This window comes from Cotesia typhae, unplaced genomic scaffold (assembly GCF_013202065.1).
Source record: "Cotesia typhae breed Kobodo isofemale line unplaced genomic scaffold, CoteBio_Ctyphae contig_43, whole genome shotgun sequence".
Taxonomy (NCBI): domain Eukaryota; kingdom Metazoa; phylum Arthropoda; class Insecta; order Hymenoptera; family Braconidae; genus Cotesia; species Cotesia typhae.
The window spans coordinates 2,985,779-3,006,561 of NW_027423752.1; the positions used below are offsets into that span (position 1 = coordinate 2,985,779).

Genomic DNA, 20,783 nt, shown 5'->3' on the forward strand with positions numbered 1-20,783 from the left:
TCTCTTTGATTATTAATAACAAAAATAACAATGTGGATAAAAATATGATAAAGTACATTTTCATATGATAATCACTAGAGCTAGATTTTCTTCGTTTGATTTTTTTATTTATTTATTTTTTTTTTTTTCATTAGATACACATATAATTTGTAGATGTGTTATTTTTAAACATGAAAACTATGCATATCAATTATAATAAATTTATAAAATGCACATCATGATGCTGTTCGTTTTACGACTGTCTCTATTTCCCAATTACTTCTGATTGAATAATCTGTAAATTAGAAAAAAAATTATTAATTAATAGATCTAGTTATAATAAGAGTTAATTCTTAAGAATTTAATGTATAAAATAAATTATCTGTAAATTATGCTGGAAACAGTTCTTATTTTTTCATTGTCTTTCATCGAATAATACGCACATTAAAACGCTAATTATTTGTAAATACCCGTGTAAAAATGATATGATATCATTATGAGGCTCATAATGAATATCATAATGAATCTCATATTTTGGCACTAATATGAGATTCATATAGAAGCCATATCAATATATTTGAAACCTGTATTAAGTAAAATACTTATGGAAACGAATTTTTTTTAACTAGATTATAAAATTTTTATTTTTCTTGTTGAAGAAAGCAAATTTCTAGTAATTTAAAATTATAATTGAATATAAAATTTGATCCACACGGATCGGTCTCATGGAGATTCGTGATAAATCCATAGTGACAAACGCATAATTTCATACTGAAGTCATAATAGTAACTGCGTAAACTTATGATGGAATCAGGCTGATATTTTTTTTAATTCATCATAATATTGTAATGATTTTGTTGCCTTTTATTCATAATTCAAGAAAAAAACTTTTTTGTGACTGTTGGAAATTCAATAGGACAGTATCTCCATGATGATATTAACATAATTTCGTTATGAAATCATAATGATATTAAAATGAATTAATAATTAAATTATGGTCATATCTTCATAAAATCATAATTATATCATAATGATATTGTTAGTCTTTTTAAATCGTGATATAAAATTATTGAGTCATAACTATATACAGGAAATATTACAATTAATTAAATTAAAGAAATTTTTAGGAGGATTTAAATTGTTTTCAAAATAAGAAAATAATTATCTTGAGACGAAAAAATCTTTTCAGTCAAAAATTTTTTTTAAACCAGGATAGTGTTTTTCTAAATATTCTTCTAAGTTAAGAAAGACAAAGAGAAAAGTTAAGTAGTTCAACAGTATAGTGCATAATAAAAATACTGTTTTTCTCAATTATTATACATTTCCTTTGATTAACAGAAAAAATGAAATTTTCACTGATCTACTTAAAAAAAATTCGTTCCCACAGGTATTTTGCTTATTACGGGTTTCTAAAGTATTGATATGGCTCTTATATGAATCTCATATTAGTGCCAAAATATGAGATTCATTATGATATTCATTATGAGCCTCATAATGATATCATATCATTTTTACACGGGTAGTATTTCCTATTTTAAAAATGAATTACTAAAAAATGTATTTACTTATAATTTATTTGTGCAATAATACGTTAAATTTGACAGGTGACTGCTGACTACAGCATGAGATTTTTTATATCTCATTTTGAATTTTCTAGTAAAGTTGTGTGATAAATATCGAGGATGTAACTTGAAAAAATATGACTAGCATCTCTTATTATTCAATAAGTCAAGTATTGGACAACAATTGTTATTATTATTTAAGAGACAAACAAATTACCAATTATGAACTCTACAAGTATTATGCTTTGAAATTTTTTATGATTGCTGAAGTGGTAATATAGACTAACGTTAGTAGATAATATTAAATTATGAAGCAAGGTTCAATTGAAAATATATTTTTAGAGGTTTATGAAGTTTTAGAGCAATTAGTGTTGAATAACTATAAAAAAAAAAAAAAAAAAAAAAAAAAAAAAAAAAAACGGGTTGCGAATTTTTATTTTGAATAAAATACTTAACTGTGTATCAAAGTGATAGTTGACTCAATATATTTTCTGTACTCGTAAAGATTTATTGAATCTGTACTCGGCAACTTAGTTGCTAAATCATTATGATGAATGATATTTTTGGAAATCAATAACAATCATTAAGATTATTTGCTGTTATAAAAACAGTACATTTTTTCAAACTATTTGAAAAATATAGAAAATTAGTGCGTGAAATATTGTGTGCACAAATTTGTAATGATACTGAAATTAGCAGACATGTGATAATTTCTGTGATTTCTACAATTGATAAAGTTATTTTATAAAATTAAAAAAAAAATTGCACATTTAAATCATTAGAAAAATTGTAGGTGCAATTTATTTAAATATTTTTTGTCCATTAATTTATTTCTGAAATAATACTGAAATTCAACAGGTGTCTACTGACTTCAGCATCATATTTGGTAGATATCATTTGCAATTTTCTAGTTAAGTTGTGTGGTAATTGTTGAGAATGTTACTTAAGAAAATTAGAGCAACATCTCTTATTATTCAATAAGTCAAGTAGTAGATAACAATTGTTTATATTATTTTAGTGACAACCAAATTACCAACTACGACTTTTGAAAGTATTCTACTTTAAAATCTTCGGTGATTGCTGATGTGTAAATACGAACATTAGTTAGTTGATAATATTCAATCATGAAGTATAATTCATTTAAAAATATATTTTTAGAGAAGTGTATGAACTTTTTGAGTAGTTAGTGTTGAGTAACTATCAAAAAAAAAGAAATCGAATCCGAATTGTATTTTGTATAAAATACTAAACTGTGTATCAATATAATAGTTAACTCAATACTTTTTATACTCGTAAAGATTTATTAAATCTGTACTTGGCAACTAAATTATTTCGATGAATGATATTTTTGGAAATCGATAGCAATTATTAAGATAATTTTCTGTTATATAACAGTATATTTTTTTTAAACTCTTGAAAACATATCAAAAACAATTGCTTGAAATATGGTGGACATAATTTTTCTAAATGTCATTTACAATTTTTGAGTACAGTTGTGCAGTAATTATCAAGATTGTCACTTGAAAAAATTAGACTACCATCTCTAATTATTTAATAAGTCATGTATTAGATAACAGTCATTATTTTTATTCAAGTGACAACCAAATTACCCACTGTGAACTTTATAAGTATTCTGCTTTAAAATCTTTGATGATTGCTGACGTGTAAATATAGATCACGTCAGCAATATTATCAAGTAACTTATATAGAGATATAAGTTACTTGATAATTTTTTATTTTTTTTTTATTTATTTATTTGGAAAATATGCCAAAATATTCAATTATGAAGTATGATTCAATCAAAAACACGTTTTTAGAGAAGGGTATCAACTTTTAGAGCAATTAGTGTTTAGAAACTATCAAAAAAATTACAATGCAAAATGTATTTTGAATAAAATACTCAACTGTACATTGAAGTGATAGTTGACTCAATATTCTCTACACTCGTAAAGATTTATGAAATCTGTATTCAGCGATTTATGTTGCTAAATCATTTTGATGAATGATATTTTTGGAAATTAACAGCAATTTTTAAAATTATTAGTTGTTGTTAATCTGTACTCATCAAAGTTTATTTTTGAATTTATTTGACAATTGAAAATTTTTGTTATCGTTATTTATGATTTCAAAAAAGTGATATTGTTTAATTTCTACCGTCTATGACGATCACAACAGTAAAATTTTTGTTTGAGTGCAACTTCTATCAGAATTTAAACGTTGAAAAAATTCAATCTTACTACGCACTATTATTTACGACATTGTCGCGTTGGAAACATTTTTAATTTATAAACAATAGAAGTCGGTGAGGCTCAAAAATTTATTTAAAAATAAATTTGCGTTTTATAACTATTTTATTCAATGATAGTATGCTTTTAAATTAAATAAAAATGCTAGTTTGATCGAAGTCTAAAAAGTAATTGTTTCCAAAGAATCATTATTACTTTCAGATTTTATATTTTTATTCTTCAAAACTTTTAATATCAGTTTGATTTTATAATCAGTTTAAATATCGATATTTGTCAAGTAGATAAACGTCTACGATCTGTTGAATGAATCAAAGAATTTTCTTTGCTGTTATATAGAAGTCACATAGTTACAGTGCTCAGTGTATTACTTTTTTCAATAATTTTAAAACCAATCTAGACAATTTTAAAAATTTATTTATGGCTATGAAAACAAAAAAAATGTTCCGAAAAGATAAATGACTTTGATCTATCAACGATCTATCTAAAATTTTCTTATGTTTCAAGTATTTTAGTTTTAGTAAAAATCTAAGGCTTATGTGATTTTATATATTTTCTGACGGCTAGAAAATTTCGTCATAATATCTGCTTCAAATTTCTTTAGCCAATATTTATGAGACTTTTTATAAATTAAAATTGCTATGGCAATTAAAGTTTACGATATGATGGCTAAAATAATTCAAATTTTAATAATAGCAAAATTATTTCTTATCTACCTTACCGATTATTAATTGTTGAACCAAAGTTTTTGGTTCAGCAAATTTTCAATAGATGTCAGCTTAACTAGCGACATCTATGAGGAACGGGAGGTAAAAAAAAGTTTTTCTACTAGCGTTTCCCCTTAAGTATCGGTTGTATGCTACTGACGACCTTTGTATCATCTTCTTCCGTTGGAGTCTAAACTTTCCCTATCTATCGTATAAATTCCATTTTTTATTTATTTATTTCCTTATAAACGACCCAACAGCTAAATGGCCAGTGACAGGGTCTCTGAGTAAGATTATACAATGATCATAGAGTATAAGTAATGCATAGAAAAATAGTTGTAAAAGAAGTTTTAAAAATATTAAAAAAAAAAAGATTAAACTAATTTATCTAATACTATTAACAAAAAAAAATGCTTTGTTTTAAAAAATATATTACCTGTGAAAAAGTTTTTCGATATGGCCATGTATACATTAGTTACACATGGTTATTACCAGTAATAAATCAGGAGTGAATTTTCACTCCGTCACTCAGATTAACGTAGTCAAGAAATAAAACGCTCCGCGTATGGAGTACTCCGTAAATCTGAATTTCTTTTGTTTCAACGGAGTGATTGAGAGGTGAATTTAAATTTTAATGAGAAAAAGTTCAGAGTACAGAGTTTTTAAACTATAATAAATTTTTATCTAGCTGAAACAAGTTTCATATGGTACATTATTATCAAATTCTTCAAAAAATTTATTTGAATACTAAGTTTGTAAATATCAATAACATTTTTAAAATAATTTGACTTATGCATTGAATCAAATTTTCATAAACATTATTTTGTATGTCAAAAAAATTTTTTAAATCTGAAAATGTTGAGTGAATGTGATTAGATAATAAAATTTGATGGTTTAACAAAGAGTGTCAAAAAAGTCTTAAAATATAAAATGAAATATAGATTAATTAGATAATAGTGAAGTAATGATAGCAGGTGAATAATGTAAAGTTAAACATTTAATTGAATACTCGATGTCGGAGGGAAAAGAGGAACGAACACAGACTTGACAAGCCAGTAGAGTAGTTCGTTAGAGATACTTTGTTTCTATAACCCAAGAATATAAAGTTATAAAGAGAATCGGAAGATTCTTAGCATAGATAATTAATCAACCCTCGATGAGTAGACGAGTTGAGTAGACTTTCTTGAGAAAACCAATTATCACTCTTATATAGTTGTTACTATCCGTCTATTCATGCAATATTCAGTGTTTTGGTGATATTATATTTAGTGTATAGTTCAGTTTTATAATTTCATAATATTGTGACTATATTATTCAATCCATTAACTTCGATTCTATAATTAAAATTGAATAGATAACTTCATAAAATTTTGCTTATAGAATAAAAACTAAAAGTTAATCGGAATTTAGTTGTGGTATTTTTTAACTCAATTATCGCCGCATTTAGAAAAGTTTCAGGCTGGGTTAGTGTACCGGTGGTTAGACGAGTTTAATGTATATATCGCTGAGTAAATTAAAGTTTTAATAGAAGCTACTAATGGCTGTGTAGCGATGTCCGGAGTTTAAAAAATGAAGTTTATATTAAGGTTGATGATATTATCATATAAAATGTTTTGAGATTATGTAAGTTATATATTACAACGCCAAGGGAGTAATGGACTTGTGTAGGGAGATTTTTTTTTTCCGATGACAACAAAAGTTAGCGATATGGTCGTTATACGAAATGAATCTGCACTGAATTTTTATGCCAGAATTTCCATGCTTTTTGTGAAAGGCCGGAAAACCTTTTTAGAATTTCGTATTGAAATTCTAAGAGGAGTATTTGAGATACGAAAAAGTTATAGAAGACTTTTCTGTAGGGCATCTGATCCTCTACAAGAAAGGTTTCCTATTACTTTTTCGTACTTCATATATTTCGAAGAGAATTTGAAGTTTAAATCGAAAAAATTTTTTTTTTATCTACGATAAATTTTTACTTTAGAAAGGTAAATCTTTTCAAAAATTTAAGTTAAAATTTTTAATGAAATATTTGAAACACAGGAAAGTTGTATCAAATGTTTTTTTAAGGAAATTGATACCCTTCAAGAAAGAGTTTTTATAATTTTTTCGAATCTCATACTATAAAAATACTAAAAAATAGATCAATTTTGCGCTATATAGCGTAAAAGTATGAAAAAATGTTTTCACATTAGTTATTAGACAATTATTGATTTCGGCTACTATTCTTCCCTTGATTGATTATTGTTCGGTTGTGCTAATTGATTCAAATGCTGATAATGATTTAAAATTGCAGCGCGCTGTAAATTTTGCAATAAGGTTTATTTTTAATATCAAACGAGATGAACATTTAACCCCTTACAGATACAAATTGAAATGGCTATCGGTTAAATCTAGGAGAATATATTTCCTGGCTACACATTTCTATAAGTTGTTGGATACTGGAAAACCTATTTATTTAAGGGAATTATTTATAGAAGACGGTGCTAGGCACTCAGAAAGATTAGCAAGTAAAAATAATAATGTAAATTACTTGATTCCTAGCTTTTCCATTTTACATCTTGAGTATTCATTTTTTATTTCGGCAATACGTCTATGGCAAAAGTTACCAGCTGATATATTAGGTGCGAGCACTTTGAAAATAATAAAAAAAAAAAAAAATGTACGATTATTTATTTTATACTGACTTCTAAAAATTGTAAAATTAATAATTATGTTTAAAATTTTATTACTTAAATCTTAAATTAATTTTAAATCTTAAATCTATACCAATCTACCATGTCATAACTTGTAAAAATTTAGATCGAAACTTTGCACTATTTCTATATTATACTATTTCTATTTTATACAGTCATCAGTGACGATGATTTATCACAAATAATATTGTGTTAGAATACCTTGCCATTTGGCCTGCACAGTAAAAAAATTTTTGTCATTGCGTCAAAAAATTTTGTGTTAAAAATTTTTATGGAAAAATGTAACACTTTTTTTGTGTTGATTTGATAGAATAAATGTTAAATTTACACATAAAAGCGTTAAGGGGGTATTCTGGTCTAGAAATTTCAAAAAATCGAAAATTTTTTTTTTTTATATTTTCAAAGTTTAACTATTTAAGAATATGTGTACAAGAGGATTTTTCAAAATTTAAATTATTTTCGGAGATATAAGTATTTTTCTGACCTGGCATCCAAACTTGTTCGGTCGCAACTAATCGAACAAAAGACATTAGGGATTCTCCGTCTACCTGAATCCCTATTCTGAGTAAAACTATTTGTTCCTCTATACAAATATATATATATATATATATATATATATATATATATATATATATATATATATATATATATATATATATATATATATATAGTTATACACATATATAGTTATATGAGAACCTGAGGTGACCCGTATCTGATACATTTAGTATTCACTTGCATCCAGCTGCTAACAGTTGAATTCTAACCTCTGAACCACGTGGACGTATGTGCTGTGAGTTAAATAATAACAGTTAAAAATATTGTTTAAAAATAAAATGGATAGAAAATCTTCCGCGGAAAGGCGTACGCATCCACATCGTCAGAAGAAAAGGCAATTTCACGGTAATCGATACACGGCACAAGAAGACGACACCAATTTTACAAGTGCATCAGCAGCAAAACTAAAAAAATCTAATCATGAAGAGGTGATCATTGAAAATAATTACGGCTACTGTGTATTGGAGTTTTTCACGGTTTTCTCGATGATTTCTTCTTTAGTTTTGTGCGCTCAATGTAAAAAAGAGATTAAATTTTCACGCACATCTTTTCGTGGATTAGGTTTTAAAATTTCATTACAATGTGGTTGCGATAGTGTTCAATATATACCATAATGTCCATTCGTCGACAAATCCTTTGAAGTAAACCGAAGAATTATTTTTGCTATGCGGCTTTTGGGAGTTGGCAGGGAGGGAATAAATATCTTCTGCAGTATCATGGATATCTGTCAAGGATTATCAATCAGTACATACTACGCTTGCATCGAAAACATCCATTTGGCCGCATGTACAGTTTATAACCTCATTATTTCCAAAGCTGTGAATGAAGAAAAAGAGTTAATATCAGCTAGTGATCCTAATGCTTGTTCTACGGAGTTTACTGTTTCTGGCGATGGGACATGGAAAAAAAGGGGTTTTAATTCTCTATTTGGAGTAACTACACTTGTAGCAAAAAATTGCAAGAAGGTTGTTGATACTGTTGTCAAATCTAGTTTCTGTCAAGGCTGTAATGTTTGGAAAAATAAAAAATATTCTGATATTGCTGCGTATAACGATTGGTATGAAAGTCATGAAGAATTATGTACAATAAACCATAAAGGAAGTGCAGGCAAAATGGAAGTTGATGCTATTGTCGAAATGTTCTGTCGATCAAATGAAAATCACGGAGTGAAATATGCTAAATACATTGGAGATGGTGACACTAAAACATTTAAGGGTATTCTCGATATGGATCCTTACGATGGTAACCCATTTGTCCAAAAAAAAACCCGATGTTTAGGTTCAGAAACACAGAATAATAATGAGTCTCTGAACTCTCTGATTTGGACTTTCGCTCCGAAACATATTCATTTTGGACTTCATATTATCGAGATAGCGACATTTATTAGCGTTTGTATTTTCAATGAAGGCTTTATTCCTATTTTAAAAATGATGGAGCTGATGGGAATAAAAATTGGACCAGAAGCTCATTCATTTGCTGGCAAACGCGACAACGCCCGGATTGACCGCTCCGAAACACGAGCATCCATCACTTCAAAGGAGGCCAGAACTGCTCGATATGAAGAAAGAAATGCAGAAAATAGTTTCTTTGAAGTCGAGGAAGGTCCAATGTATGAGGCAGGAATGGCAGATTAAATCAATGTAAGTTTAAAATATCATTATATGACTTAGACTAGAAAAAACTTTACGCGAAACTTTAAACGCGTTTTTCTCAAAACTGTCTTTTTCGGAACGATGACCACGATTTTTCAGGTTCTACTGGACCGATTTACTTGGAATTATTATAGAGTCTTCTTTATTGGCTTGTCTATGGTTGGAACTAGCCCTATCCCCAAATTTTTATTTTAACTATTTTTAAAAATTCAAAACGTCAGAAAAAGTGGTCGAAAAAAATTTTTTTAAACAGTCGCCATTTTGTGAAAAATTTTTTTCAAACTTTTCCCTACTTCCGACCATTGCGACATTATTCTTGATTAATAATCTTTTTTTTTTTTTTTAGTTTCAGATTACTAGGAGGGTTAAAATCATGGTCATAGTCACGTGGAAATTTTTAAAGAGCCCCCACTCCGTCAGCTTATAATTTTAAAAATTTTGTACTTTTTTAGTTTTTAATTTTTTTTTGTATTCTTCTAATGTTAACAAACAACTAATAAAAAAATGTATAGTAAAAATATTAATTGTCTTTTTTTTACGACATTTCAAAAATTATCTGAAATTCATGTTTCTAGACCAGAATACCCCCTTAATAAATAAAAAAAAAAAAAAAAAAAAAAATAAATCTTACATAGTTTGAATAGAATTTAAAGTTCAATTAAGTTAAAGAAATATTTTTGATTTGCGGTAAATTTTTACTTCAAAAACGTTTACTATAAAATGACAGATAATCCGTTCAAAGGTTCAAATTAAAATTCTTAGTGAACTATTGGAAATGCAGAAAAGTCATAAGTAACTTTTTTTTTGGAAAATTTAATGTTGTAAAAACAGTTTTCTGATAAACTTTTTGTATTTTGCATTTTTTTTATAGAATTTTGAAGTTTAAGTTAAAAAAATTTTTTTGATAAGTTTTGAACAATTTTTATTAAAATTTTGAGAGGATAAAAAAAAAGCTTCTTTGTGCTCGACTGAGTTAAAAATTTTAACTACTGAGTTAAAAAATTTATTGCCTTTTGTGGATACTGTACGTCAATTTTATTAAATTTTTTATCGTATCTATTTCCGACGCTAAAGATGAAAAAAAATGTCAGGTGGAAAAAATTTCAGTGACCGGATATAGATGTCAAACGGTCGGTGGAAAAGAAAAGGCGTATAGCGCTAAAAGTATAGGGACTCGATACGATATGACACACAATATATATGACACGGTATTATATAATAATATAAAATATAACTGTGTTGAGTCAAGTTGAGTTGTGTACTGTTGCGCGGTAGACTGTTCCGCAGAAAAGCTATCTGGAAAAGTACTATAGCTCGTATCATATTTCCTGGTGCGGTGACTCTTGTGTGGTAGGTCGTGAAAAGATGAAAAATTGCACGTTCATCCAGAGATCCAGTTAACTTTATAAAGAAAACTTGCGCTATATAACATATTAACTACAAATAGTAAATAATAATAACAATACTGCTGCTAAAATAGTTATTCCGGAGATGATTTATATTTATTATTACAACAAAAACAGGAACTATTATAATGCAAACGGAAACAACATAACATTTTTTATTAATCGGAAAAAGTTTAGTGTCGCTAAAGCTATAATGTTTTATCTATTTTTATGTTAATAATCCATATACGGATATTATTGGAATTATAAATACAAATTACAATAATTATTTACAAATCACATGGAAAAAAAAATACAGAAAGTACTGGTAACTTGTGCTGCAATGCACCGGTTAAAAATAATAAACGCGAAAAATTGATGAAACGAATAATTATTTTTTACTATTTCAATGTTAAAAATTATAATAAATTCAAATGTTTTCATTAAGCTACTGTAAAATTTATTGGAGTCAGTAAAAATTAATCTTAGTTACTTTATTATCCACAGACTTCAAGGAGGCTCTTGATATCTCAGCTGTAGAAGGAATTACATATGTATGTGATCAGTTGTTGATGAATTATAGTTAATTTTAACAAAGTTTTATACAATTATCATTCTAACAAAATTTTATGAAATAATTAAGTATGATTTGTAAAATTGTACCTTTATGAAATTCGTAATTTCTTGTTCATCATTTTGAAAAAATATAATTACGATGATAAAAAATCGAACTTGATTCGAGCGAAAAAAACTTTAGCCAAGCAAATAATTTTAGTGAATTTTTTTTGTATTGGACGAGCAGAAAAGTTTTTGAATTTAGAAATTTTTCTCGATAACAGTGTTTAGTTATTTACTGTAAGAATTTTTACTTAATTCAAAATAATAAGACTTTTCAAAATTTTTTTATGACTTAAAATTTCTTCTGATTGTTATAATTAACTTGAAATAATTTTTATCAATAATTTACGGCTGATTTTAAAAATTTCAATCTTTAATATGAGCTAAAAGTGTTCATTTATAATTAATGGATCTTTAATGGTTGATTTATTAGCGTTTCAAGAAAGACTAATTAGTAAAATAGACATGAAGATTATGAGAAATAAGAACGGCCTTATGGAATATTAATTTTTAATTATTAAATCCACAGTTCTGCTTATTCTAGCCAAGATGAAGTTTTTATAAAAAAAAAAAAAGATTAATGAAGTTTTTGTAAATTAGTAGACATTAAGGGGGATAGCCACTGTAAAATTTCGGAAAAAAAATTTTTTTTTTTTTTTCATTAAACTGAAGTTTATATATTCAAAATTATGTATTTCAAATTTTATAGAAAAATTCCGAATAGTTTTCGAGTTATAGTCATTTTTATAAGAGCGCGTCGATTGACCGTTTTACGCGCGGCGCTTCGACGAAAACGTCGCCTGCTCGCTCCGTCTTTGATTCGTACGGGTTGGCGATTGTTTTCCCTCACGATTGTCAACCGTTACAATTATTTGACTTTTAACGTATATTTTTTCTTATTGTTGAGATACTGTACCTCATAGTTTAGTTGTTTTGTATGAATACACACTCGTTCTTTAATTTATTGAGTTTCTTAGTGTACTCGTTATTGTTTACTTACTTATTTTTTTAAATCTTCTGATCTTTTTTTTTTTTTGTTTATTTAACAAAAAAATTTGTTAAATAATGGATCGTAAACAAAGTAAAGTTATTAAAAACGAAAGAAAACTGCCAAACGACAGGAAAAAATTTAATCGACCGCTCAACAGATATGAAACTGAAAAAATACTGGCTCTCAACGACGTGATAGTGCTTCCAAGAGGAAATTATCACAAAAATCTGATTGTACAATTGATTCGAGTATTAGCTACAAAATTATAAATTTTTTTTCGATATTTAATTTACTAAGTGGCTGTGTATCGTGTAAAAAGTGTGGTGGTGATGTAAACTTTACTGAGACAAGTATTCGAGGATTAGGTTTTAAACTAGTTGTGAATTGCAAAAAATGTGATCCAGTTTTGATAAATTCATGTCCACTCATCAAGAATGCGTATGAAATTAATCGCCGTTTCATCTTTGCAATGCGGATAATTGGTATTGGGTTATCTGGAGCTGAAAGATTTTGTGCTTTCATGGATTTACCACGACCAATGTTCCATAGCTTTTACGATCGTCTGGTCACACAAATCAGAAATGCAGCTAGAAACTGTTGTGATTTAGTGTTGAAAAAAGCTGCTAAAGAAGAAATCCAAGAAACCTGCAAGCATTTAAAATCCAATGACATTCCTGGAATTTCTGTCTCCGGTGACGGTAGTTGGAAGAAAAGAGGGTTTAAATCTTCATTTGGTATATCTTCTCTAATTGGTTACTTCACTGGCAAAATCGTAGATGTAAGTATGAAATCCAGTTATTGTAAGATGTGTGCGCTAATGAGCTCAAAAAAAGGAACAGCTGAATACGATCAATTTATGCAAGACCATGCTCTAGACTGTCCAATAAACCATGAAAATTCTTCTGGACAAATGGAGGTAGATGGAATAAAAGAGATGTTTATGCGATCAGAGTTATTACATAACGTTAAGTATGTAAACTATATAGGTGATGGTGACACTAAAACGTATAAAAATATTTGTGATGCTAAACCGTATGGGGACATGGTGAAGATAAAAAAAAAAGGAATATATTAATCACGTGCAAAAACGAATGGGCAGTCGACTAAGGGCTTTGAAGAAGCAACGAACTAACAAGAAGACAAAAACAGGAAAAGAAGAAAATACACAGAAAAGTTTAGGTGGGAAAGGTCGATTAACGGACAAAGCAATTAATGAATTTACAAAGTATTATGGTTTAGCAATCAGACGTCATTCTAATGATGTTGATGAGATGTATAATGCTATTTGGCAAACATTTTATCACAAGTTTTCATCACCCGAAGATCCGCAGCATTTTCTTTGTCCTGAAGGTGCAAATTCGTGGTGTCAATTTCAAAAAGCTCTGGCAACAAATACTTTGGACTCATTAGTTGAAAAACCACCACTTCCTGCAGATATTGCGGAAGCTTTAATACCGATTTATGAAGATCTATCGAATCCAGAGTTATTGGAACGATGTGTCGGTGGGTTTACACAAAATAATAATGAAAGCTTCAATGCATTAGTGTGGCAGCTCGCCCCAAAAACAAATTCTTCTTATTCCCTTATTGTTGAAATAGCTTTATATATTTCAACAATTACATTCAATGATGGGGCTCTAGCAACTCTGAAGATATTAGAGAATCTCGATGTTAAAGTAGGACCAACACTCTACTCATACTGCGCTGAGCGCGACGCTACTCGGGTTAAAGCTGCTGAAAGCCGCATGGAAACGGCCAGTAAAAAATAAAAAAGTCAAGGTCAATACTAAAGATAAGGAGGAAGAACCCTCATATGGCCCAGGACTTGATAGTTTGATGTGAGTATGAATATTTTGTGAAAGACTAGATTTTAAAGTTGCGAGAATCTTCTTAAAACTTTACTCGCGTTTTTCTCAAAACGACTTTTTCAAACTTTCCGGTACTGTAACTTTCGTAAATATGAACCGATTCTCAATTTTTTTGTTTCCCCGTATTCGTCTACTTAGTGGCTATCGTCGCACGTAGGGGATTTTGAAAATTTTAATTTTTAAGATTTTTTAAGGCTGTTTGAGTCCAAAAAATGAGGAAAAAGACGAAAAAATTTTCAATATGGCGCCATTTTTTCTCAAATCAAAATTTTCAAAATCCCCTACGTGCGACGATAGCGACATTCCTATAGATTAAAATGCCGTTTGGTTTTTTTGTTTCAGATAATCCGTTTTTGAGTTACAGTACCGGCAATGGAGGGGGAAATTTTTTTGGTGCTCTACAAAAATGTTTATAACTTTGTGATAACAAAATATTTTTGAATAAAAATTTAGGAGAATTATCCTCAACATATACTTTATAAAACAAAAAAAACCCGATCCCCAAATTCCTTTATTATCCTAGTAAAAAAAATTCCCGAAAATTGCCTATTTTTTCCAGCGTCACAGTGGCTATCCCCCTTAAGTCCAATGGCCAATGGCAAGTCTGTTGGACGCAAAGCTGTTAATTATTCAATTATAATATATAATTTATAAGTATTCTTCTCGTCGTTGAATCGGTAATAATTTTTACATTCGTTAAAACCAGTGTTAATGTCTAAGATTCCTTGTGAACAAAAAGTAGTAAGTAAATTCATGTTGAAAAATCGTTTAGCTATCCTAACCTCTCATATTGATATTTATTATACTTGAATATTTTTAGAATTTTGATTTTAATAAATTGAATGAAATTATTGCATGGATATATTTGAGTATAAAAAATATTTCCGACAGATAGATAAAAATTAAATATTTTATTTGTTTCAGATTGACCGGTGTAATTAACTATGACGAGGCAGAAAAATTTCAATCTCAAGAGGTATTTTGTATCAATACCTAAAACACAAAGCCAAAAATTACCAATTTTTAAATGCAAATATTGCACACAAAAATATTCATGGCATGTGACCAGAATGATGTTGCATTTAAAAGAAAAATGCAAGGGTTGTCCAAAGGAAATTCGTCAAAAATTATCAATTACGAGTTCTGTAAACAAAGCTGTGAATGACCAAGAGGAAGAAAACTGTTTAATTGATGAATCTTCTCAGATATCAGTCGAAGCTGGAAATGAAGGTGGTGGTGAATGTTCTGTTGAGGCTGAAAGTAACATTTTTGACGTTCTGGAACAAGAAAACTTGTCAAGGAGCCGTCCCAGAGGTACAATGGATGCATTCTGTGATAATGTTGCTAAAAATGAACAAACAGTATTGAACAAAAAATTGTGCTTAGCTATTTATGCGTCAGGAGTACCACTTAATTTATTTTCACATAACCTGTGGAAGTCATTCTTTAAAGAACTCCGTCCTGCTTATGTTTTGCCTTCGAAAGATGCTATTTCATACAAATACTTAAATGAAGTTTATAATGATGTGAGAGTAGCTGTAGAAAATAAAATCAAAAACGCTTCATCTGTCGGTCTACAGTGTGATTCTTGGACTAATGTACGTGGGGAATCAATTATGAATTTTATTGTCACTACTCCTGAACCAGTCTACTACAAGTCAATAGCCACAAGAAGAAAATCACAAACTGGTAAAAATATTGCTTCTGAAATTTCAACGGTTATTGATAGTATCGGAGCTTCTAAAGTTACTGCTATTTGTACTGACAATGCCAGGAATATGAAAGCAGCATGGGATGAGATTGATATTATGTATGAAGAAGTAATTCTTTTTTAGGGTTGTTCGGCTCACATTTTCAATAACTTGATCCAAGATATAATAAAATTACCGTCTATAGCGGAATATAATATTATAGCAGGATCAATTGTAAAGGAAATTAAACGATCTAACAAAATTTTAGCTATTTTCACGGAAATTCAAAAAAATTCACCTGATAAAGTAAAAACTACTTTGAAAGTTCCAGGAAAAACACGTTGGAGAACTCACATTTTTACATTTGAAAGCTTGTTAGTAAATAAATAAAATGTTCAAGCTTTAGCAATTAACACTGATGCTGTTGAACTTTTGAAAGAATCTACGAGAAAAGAACTACTTAAGGACCATTTTTGGGTTCAAACAAGTCAGATTATTAGAGTCTTGAAGCCAATTGTAAAATGGATTACTATTTTAGAAGGAAACACTGAAACTATAAATAAAGTTTATGAAGCATTTAGAGAGTTGAGAGGTATTTTTAATTCTGAATTTTTGGAAAACAATCTTTGTCTTCTTACGCCCACCGAAGTAAATACTGCAATTTCTCATCTAACTAACAGAGAAAATAAAGCTTTGAAACCTGTGCATTATTCGGCTAATATTTTAGATCCAATGTTTAAAGGTAAAGATTTATCTGATGAACAAGAAGTAAGTGGTACAAGTTTAATTTATGAACTTGCTGAAACTATGGGATTGGATTTTGAAGTAATTTCCAAAAAACTAACTGACTATCATCTTGACAACGGATTTTGGAGTGAAAAGTATGTAAAATCATCAGTCTCTACCACTTCAACTCTGAAATGGTGGAAAGTAGTTTGTCGTAAAATGAGCCTAAGTAAAGTTGCTGAAAAGATTTTATCCTTACCTGCTACTTCTGCAGCTACGGAGAGAAGTTTTAGCACTCAAGGCTGGATTCACAGTAAAAAACGTAATAAATTAACTAATGAACGTGTAAAAAAAATTACCTATATTTCCTATAATATGAAGCTGTTTGCTAATCAAAAAAACTCACGTTTACATGATCAATCTGAGCTATTGGACAGCAGTACCGACACGGACAGTTCTGAAGATTCATTTGTGTCGACTTCGTGATTTTTCTAGTGCAAAAAATTGATTGTTTTAAGTCAATCAATACTTTATATTTATAGAAAGTCAAATTAAGACTGTGATGATAATATTATTTAAAAAAATCGAAGATAGTAATTCTACTTTTAAGCAGTATAATAAGTCAAGTTAAGAATTTGGTGCCAAATAGAGACAATATGTAACTCGTGTTATTTATAACTTTTAATTTATAAGTAAAACATGGAATATTCAAGTAAAAGTAATTATTCTTAGAATTTAACTTCTTTAATTATTATTCAAATTTTATTGTAAACTTTAATTTTGTTGACATATGCTTTACTTAAAATTATCATTTATGTACTGAGCTTTTATCCAATGTCTGTATTTCCTTAGAAAATAATTAATAAAGATGTTGTATTGAAAAAATTCTTATTTTTTAGACATGAAAATTTCATTAAGTTGAATGACGAGGTCATTAAAATTTCTAAATTTCTAAATGACAAAAATTTTTTGACAAAAAACGGTCAGGAATCATCTAGCTAGATGTGACTGTTCTAAAATTTGTGACCAAAATTTTGTGACGGTCACAAATTGTCATCTAGCTCATCTAGCTAGATGTGACTGACCGAATTCGTGACAAAAAAATTCCTGACGGTCTGAAATGACGGACTGTGACTAGAAATTATGTGACGGTCATTTCGCTATCCAAATAAACGGTCACGAACGTCCGTCAGTCACAAGACCGTCAGCGGACCGTCTTGTGACCAAAACTTTAAATGACGCTCATTTCACATCACTAACGATATGACAAATAATAATTCAACTCGATAACACCACATATTAATTACATTCAACCAACATACATTTATTTATTATTTGGACATTTTTTATTAAATTATTGTTATTTTTATTCGGTAATTTTAACATAACTCGCAAATATATCGTTACAGTCATATTAATATAAAGCACAGTTATTTGATAATTTCCAAGTAAAGCACGATAAGTATATGCAAATATATATTAATGATGATAGAGAGCGCCACTACAATCAAACTGAGCGGAAATCATAAATTCTTAAAGATTATGTCTTATATTTGAAATATTTTATTTTTAAATTTAACATAAAAAACAAAATATTGTTCCATATCACAATTTTATTAAATTAATTATCATTCAAAGATAATGATATAATAACGTTATTGAATAGAAAAGTATATTCAAAATTTTCATCACAATTTTTATGTGATTGTAAGAGTAACATATAAATCTATCCAAATCAATCCAGAATTCATCCAAAACATCAAAGTTTATGAAAAATCCGTAATTATTTTGGGTGTGTTTATCTAAATGTAGACCAAGACATAAGCTTGTTATCTTCTGCTGTGCCCTTTTTTCACGAATTTTGTGTGTGCTTAACTAAAAATAGACCAACGCACAAGCTTGTTATAGTGCTGCGCTTATAAAGTACGGAAATTTCATACTAAATATTTGAAATTTTTTAAAATATTCTTTTAAACGGTTATTTTGTTTGCGGTTATTTAAGCGTGACACTCTGCACTGAGTCGTGAGCTGGCACTAACCAGTCGTGTCTCATACAGCACTCTCTACTGTCTATGAGTATTTTTCTAGTGCTTATACGGAACAGTAATCATTACTATTTTATTTTCTCCGTGCAGTATTCTTTAGACATTTTGAAAAAGTAGTTGTCAGCTAGCAATTATTAATTGAAAAATATTTTTTTTTTGTATTTCAATATACATTTTTTCTAAGTGAACAAACCTAGGGGTTAAATTCGTGAGTTTATTCTCCGAAAGATACAAATTATCAGTGCATTCAATAATTGGGTCATGAGTCATTATTCTTATTAATTTGCGGCGTTAATATTTTCGAGAAGACTAGCAGAATCAGTGTCAAGAGGGAATGCATAAAACGATAAACATGTCGTGTCTTTATACTTCGGGACAGTTGTGACTATTAAATGAAGACGCTAGGATTTTTGATGCGGTTTGGGGTGACATTACCCTGGATATGACACGTATAATGAGGAGGCTTGGCGCGCAATGTCGCAACTTGAATGTGGGCGAATCGATCGTACCCGCTCGAAACACTATATGTATACATATATATATATATATATATATATATATATATATATATATATATATATATACATTTATATACATTTACACACATCAGGAAAAGGGGTTGACGAAAGAGAATGAAAAGTGAGAGGAAGGGGCAAAAAAACTGAAGGATGAATCGGATTGGCTTGTAAGTTTCACCTTTGGTTACTGAAGTCTAGAACGTCACGTTGTTCCCCTTTTAACTACTCGAACGACGGTACACATACAAGGACGATAAAGTCTATTACCCTCTATTTTCGCGTCATCCTATTTTCAAATAAACGATCTGAGGAATTTGAAACTACGACTCGCTGAAATATCTATGAATAATGTATTTTTACCGGACTCTCTTCAGCTAAAGCATTCCTTCATCTCCGCGTATAGTACACATATACTATATATTGAGAGTATATTTGTTTTTACATACTCGGTTGTCTCCGATTCTGCAGTGACTATACCCAAGTGTATACATACAAGTGATACACACTCCTCACCCTTTAGCTCCATTGTTCAATTGAATATATGTTTTTTCGATGGCATTATAGATGTGTTCAAAATTCATAGTTCTGTCCTTAAAAGTCCTCATGAATTTCATTCTCTTTAGGGTAATTCTTCCCTTTAGGGTAATAACCCTGCACTCCGGGTATGCTATTTTTATTGAATTTGTAAGCATATAAATATTTACTTTCAATTCCGCAGGGCACTGACAAGAAATATGATAAGATAAGATGCAGGAATTCTCAAAGAATATGAAAAATAGAGAATGTTGAAAAACCTTTTTTTTTTTTTCGTTGTTTACTTCTATGTTACTCGGAAAGCTTCTGTCATTGCGCATCAGGTTAATGATGTGTGTTCAAAATTTAATAAAAAGGAGCTTGTTATGAACAGAAAAAATATAATTGATTAAAAAAAAATATCTCTTGGAAATTTCACTCTCGTCTCGAGATATTTGGTAAAAATAATTCAAGAAATTTACGTTCAGAATCAAAAAAATTAAACTCAAAGAAAAAAATGTGCTATAGAAGAACCCATACAAAGGTGCCGATGCTCAACATTTTCCGTTCATTGGACAAGGCACGGCTACTAATGTTCGGCCAAGCATTGGCGTTTTGTACTGGCCCAGTCTAGGTAAGCCATTGACTGCCGCGCGATACTTATTATTATATAATGGTATGTGATTTGATTATCAGCTATTGCTTGGCCGATGCTCTGGCTAATTCTTTATTACACTCGAAAACAATTAATACGTATTTTAGACACTTATTTATACTTAGTTATATATGTACATTTATTTACTAATAAATAATTTATTTTTAATTAATTTTTGACTTCTTACTTAAAAAATGAAAAGTTTAAAAAAACTGGGAATTTATTTTTTATTATTAAAATTCAGAAATTGTTCAATTATGAAATAAATAGAAAAATTTGTAACAATAATCAAGTTAACTCAATCATACTGAAAAAAATTGATTGTTCAACATTGAAATAGTTAAACTAAGAACGTTACACTTAGATCAGTTAGCAGCAC

At 29.0% G+C, this 20,783-nt stretch overlaps 4 protein-coding genes across 4 annotated transcripts in view; 3 read left to right on the forward strand and 1 right to left on the reverse strand.

Moving 5' to 3' along the window:
- Gaba-b-r2 (gamma-aminobutyric acid type B receptor subunit 2) overlaps window positions 1-20,783 on the forward strand; it is a 265,450-nt gene that overhangs the window by 100,095 nt on the left and 144,572 nt on the right. The gene's annotated exons all lie outside the window — the stretch shown is intronic.
- The window catches only part of LOC141528397 (uncharacterized), a 50,182-nt gene continuing 29,614 nt past the window's right edge, over window positions 216-20,783 (reverse strand). Inside the window, exon 2 of the mRNA XM_074244446.1 lies at window positions 216-274. Within this exon, the coding sequence (XP_074100547.1) occupies window positions 216-274 (59 nt within the window). The remainder of the gene's footprint in view (window positions 275-20,783) is intronic.
- Window positions 13,480-14,814, forward strand: LOC141528218 (uncharacterized). The gene is made up of 2 exons (XM_074244154.1): window positions 13,480-14,226; window positions 14,599-14,814. Exon 1 carries the CDS (start codon window positions 13,480-13,482, stop codon window positions 14,155-14,157), a length of 678 nt encoding a protein of 225 aa, XP_074100255.1. The 3' UTR covers window positions 14,158-14,226; window positions 14,599-14,814.
- Window positions 15,620-17,526, forward strand: LOC141528314 (uncharacterized). Its single transcript, XM_074244301.1, has one exon. The coding sequence runs from the start codon at window positions 16,680-16,682 to the stop codon at window positions 17,157-17,159; it is 480 nt and encodes a 159-aa protein (XP_074100402.1). The 5' UTR covers window positions 15,620-16,679; the 3' UTR covers window positions 17,160-17,526.

Excerpts from the sequence above, each read along its gene's own strand:
- LOC141528314 (XM_074244301.1), top strand. The coding sequence starts at position 16,680 with ATGTTTAAAGGTAAAGATTTATCTGATGAACAAGAAGTAAGTGGTACA.
- LOC141528218 (XM_074244154.1), top strand. The coding sequence starts at position 13,480 with ATGGGCAGTCGACTAAGGGCTTTGAAGAAGCAACGAACTAACAAGAAG.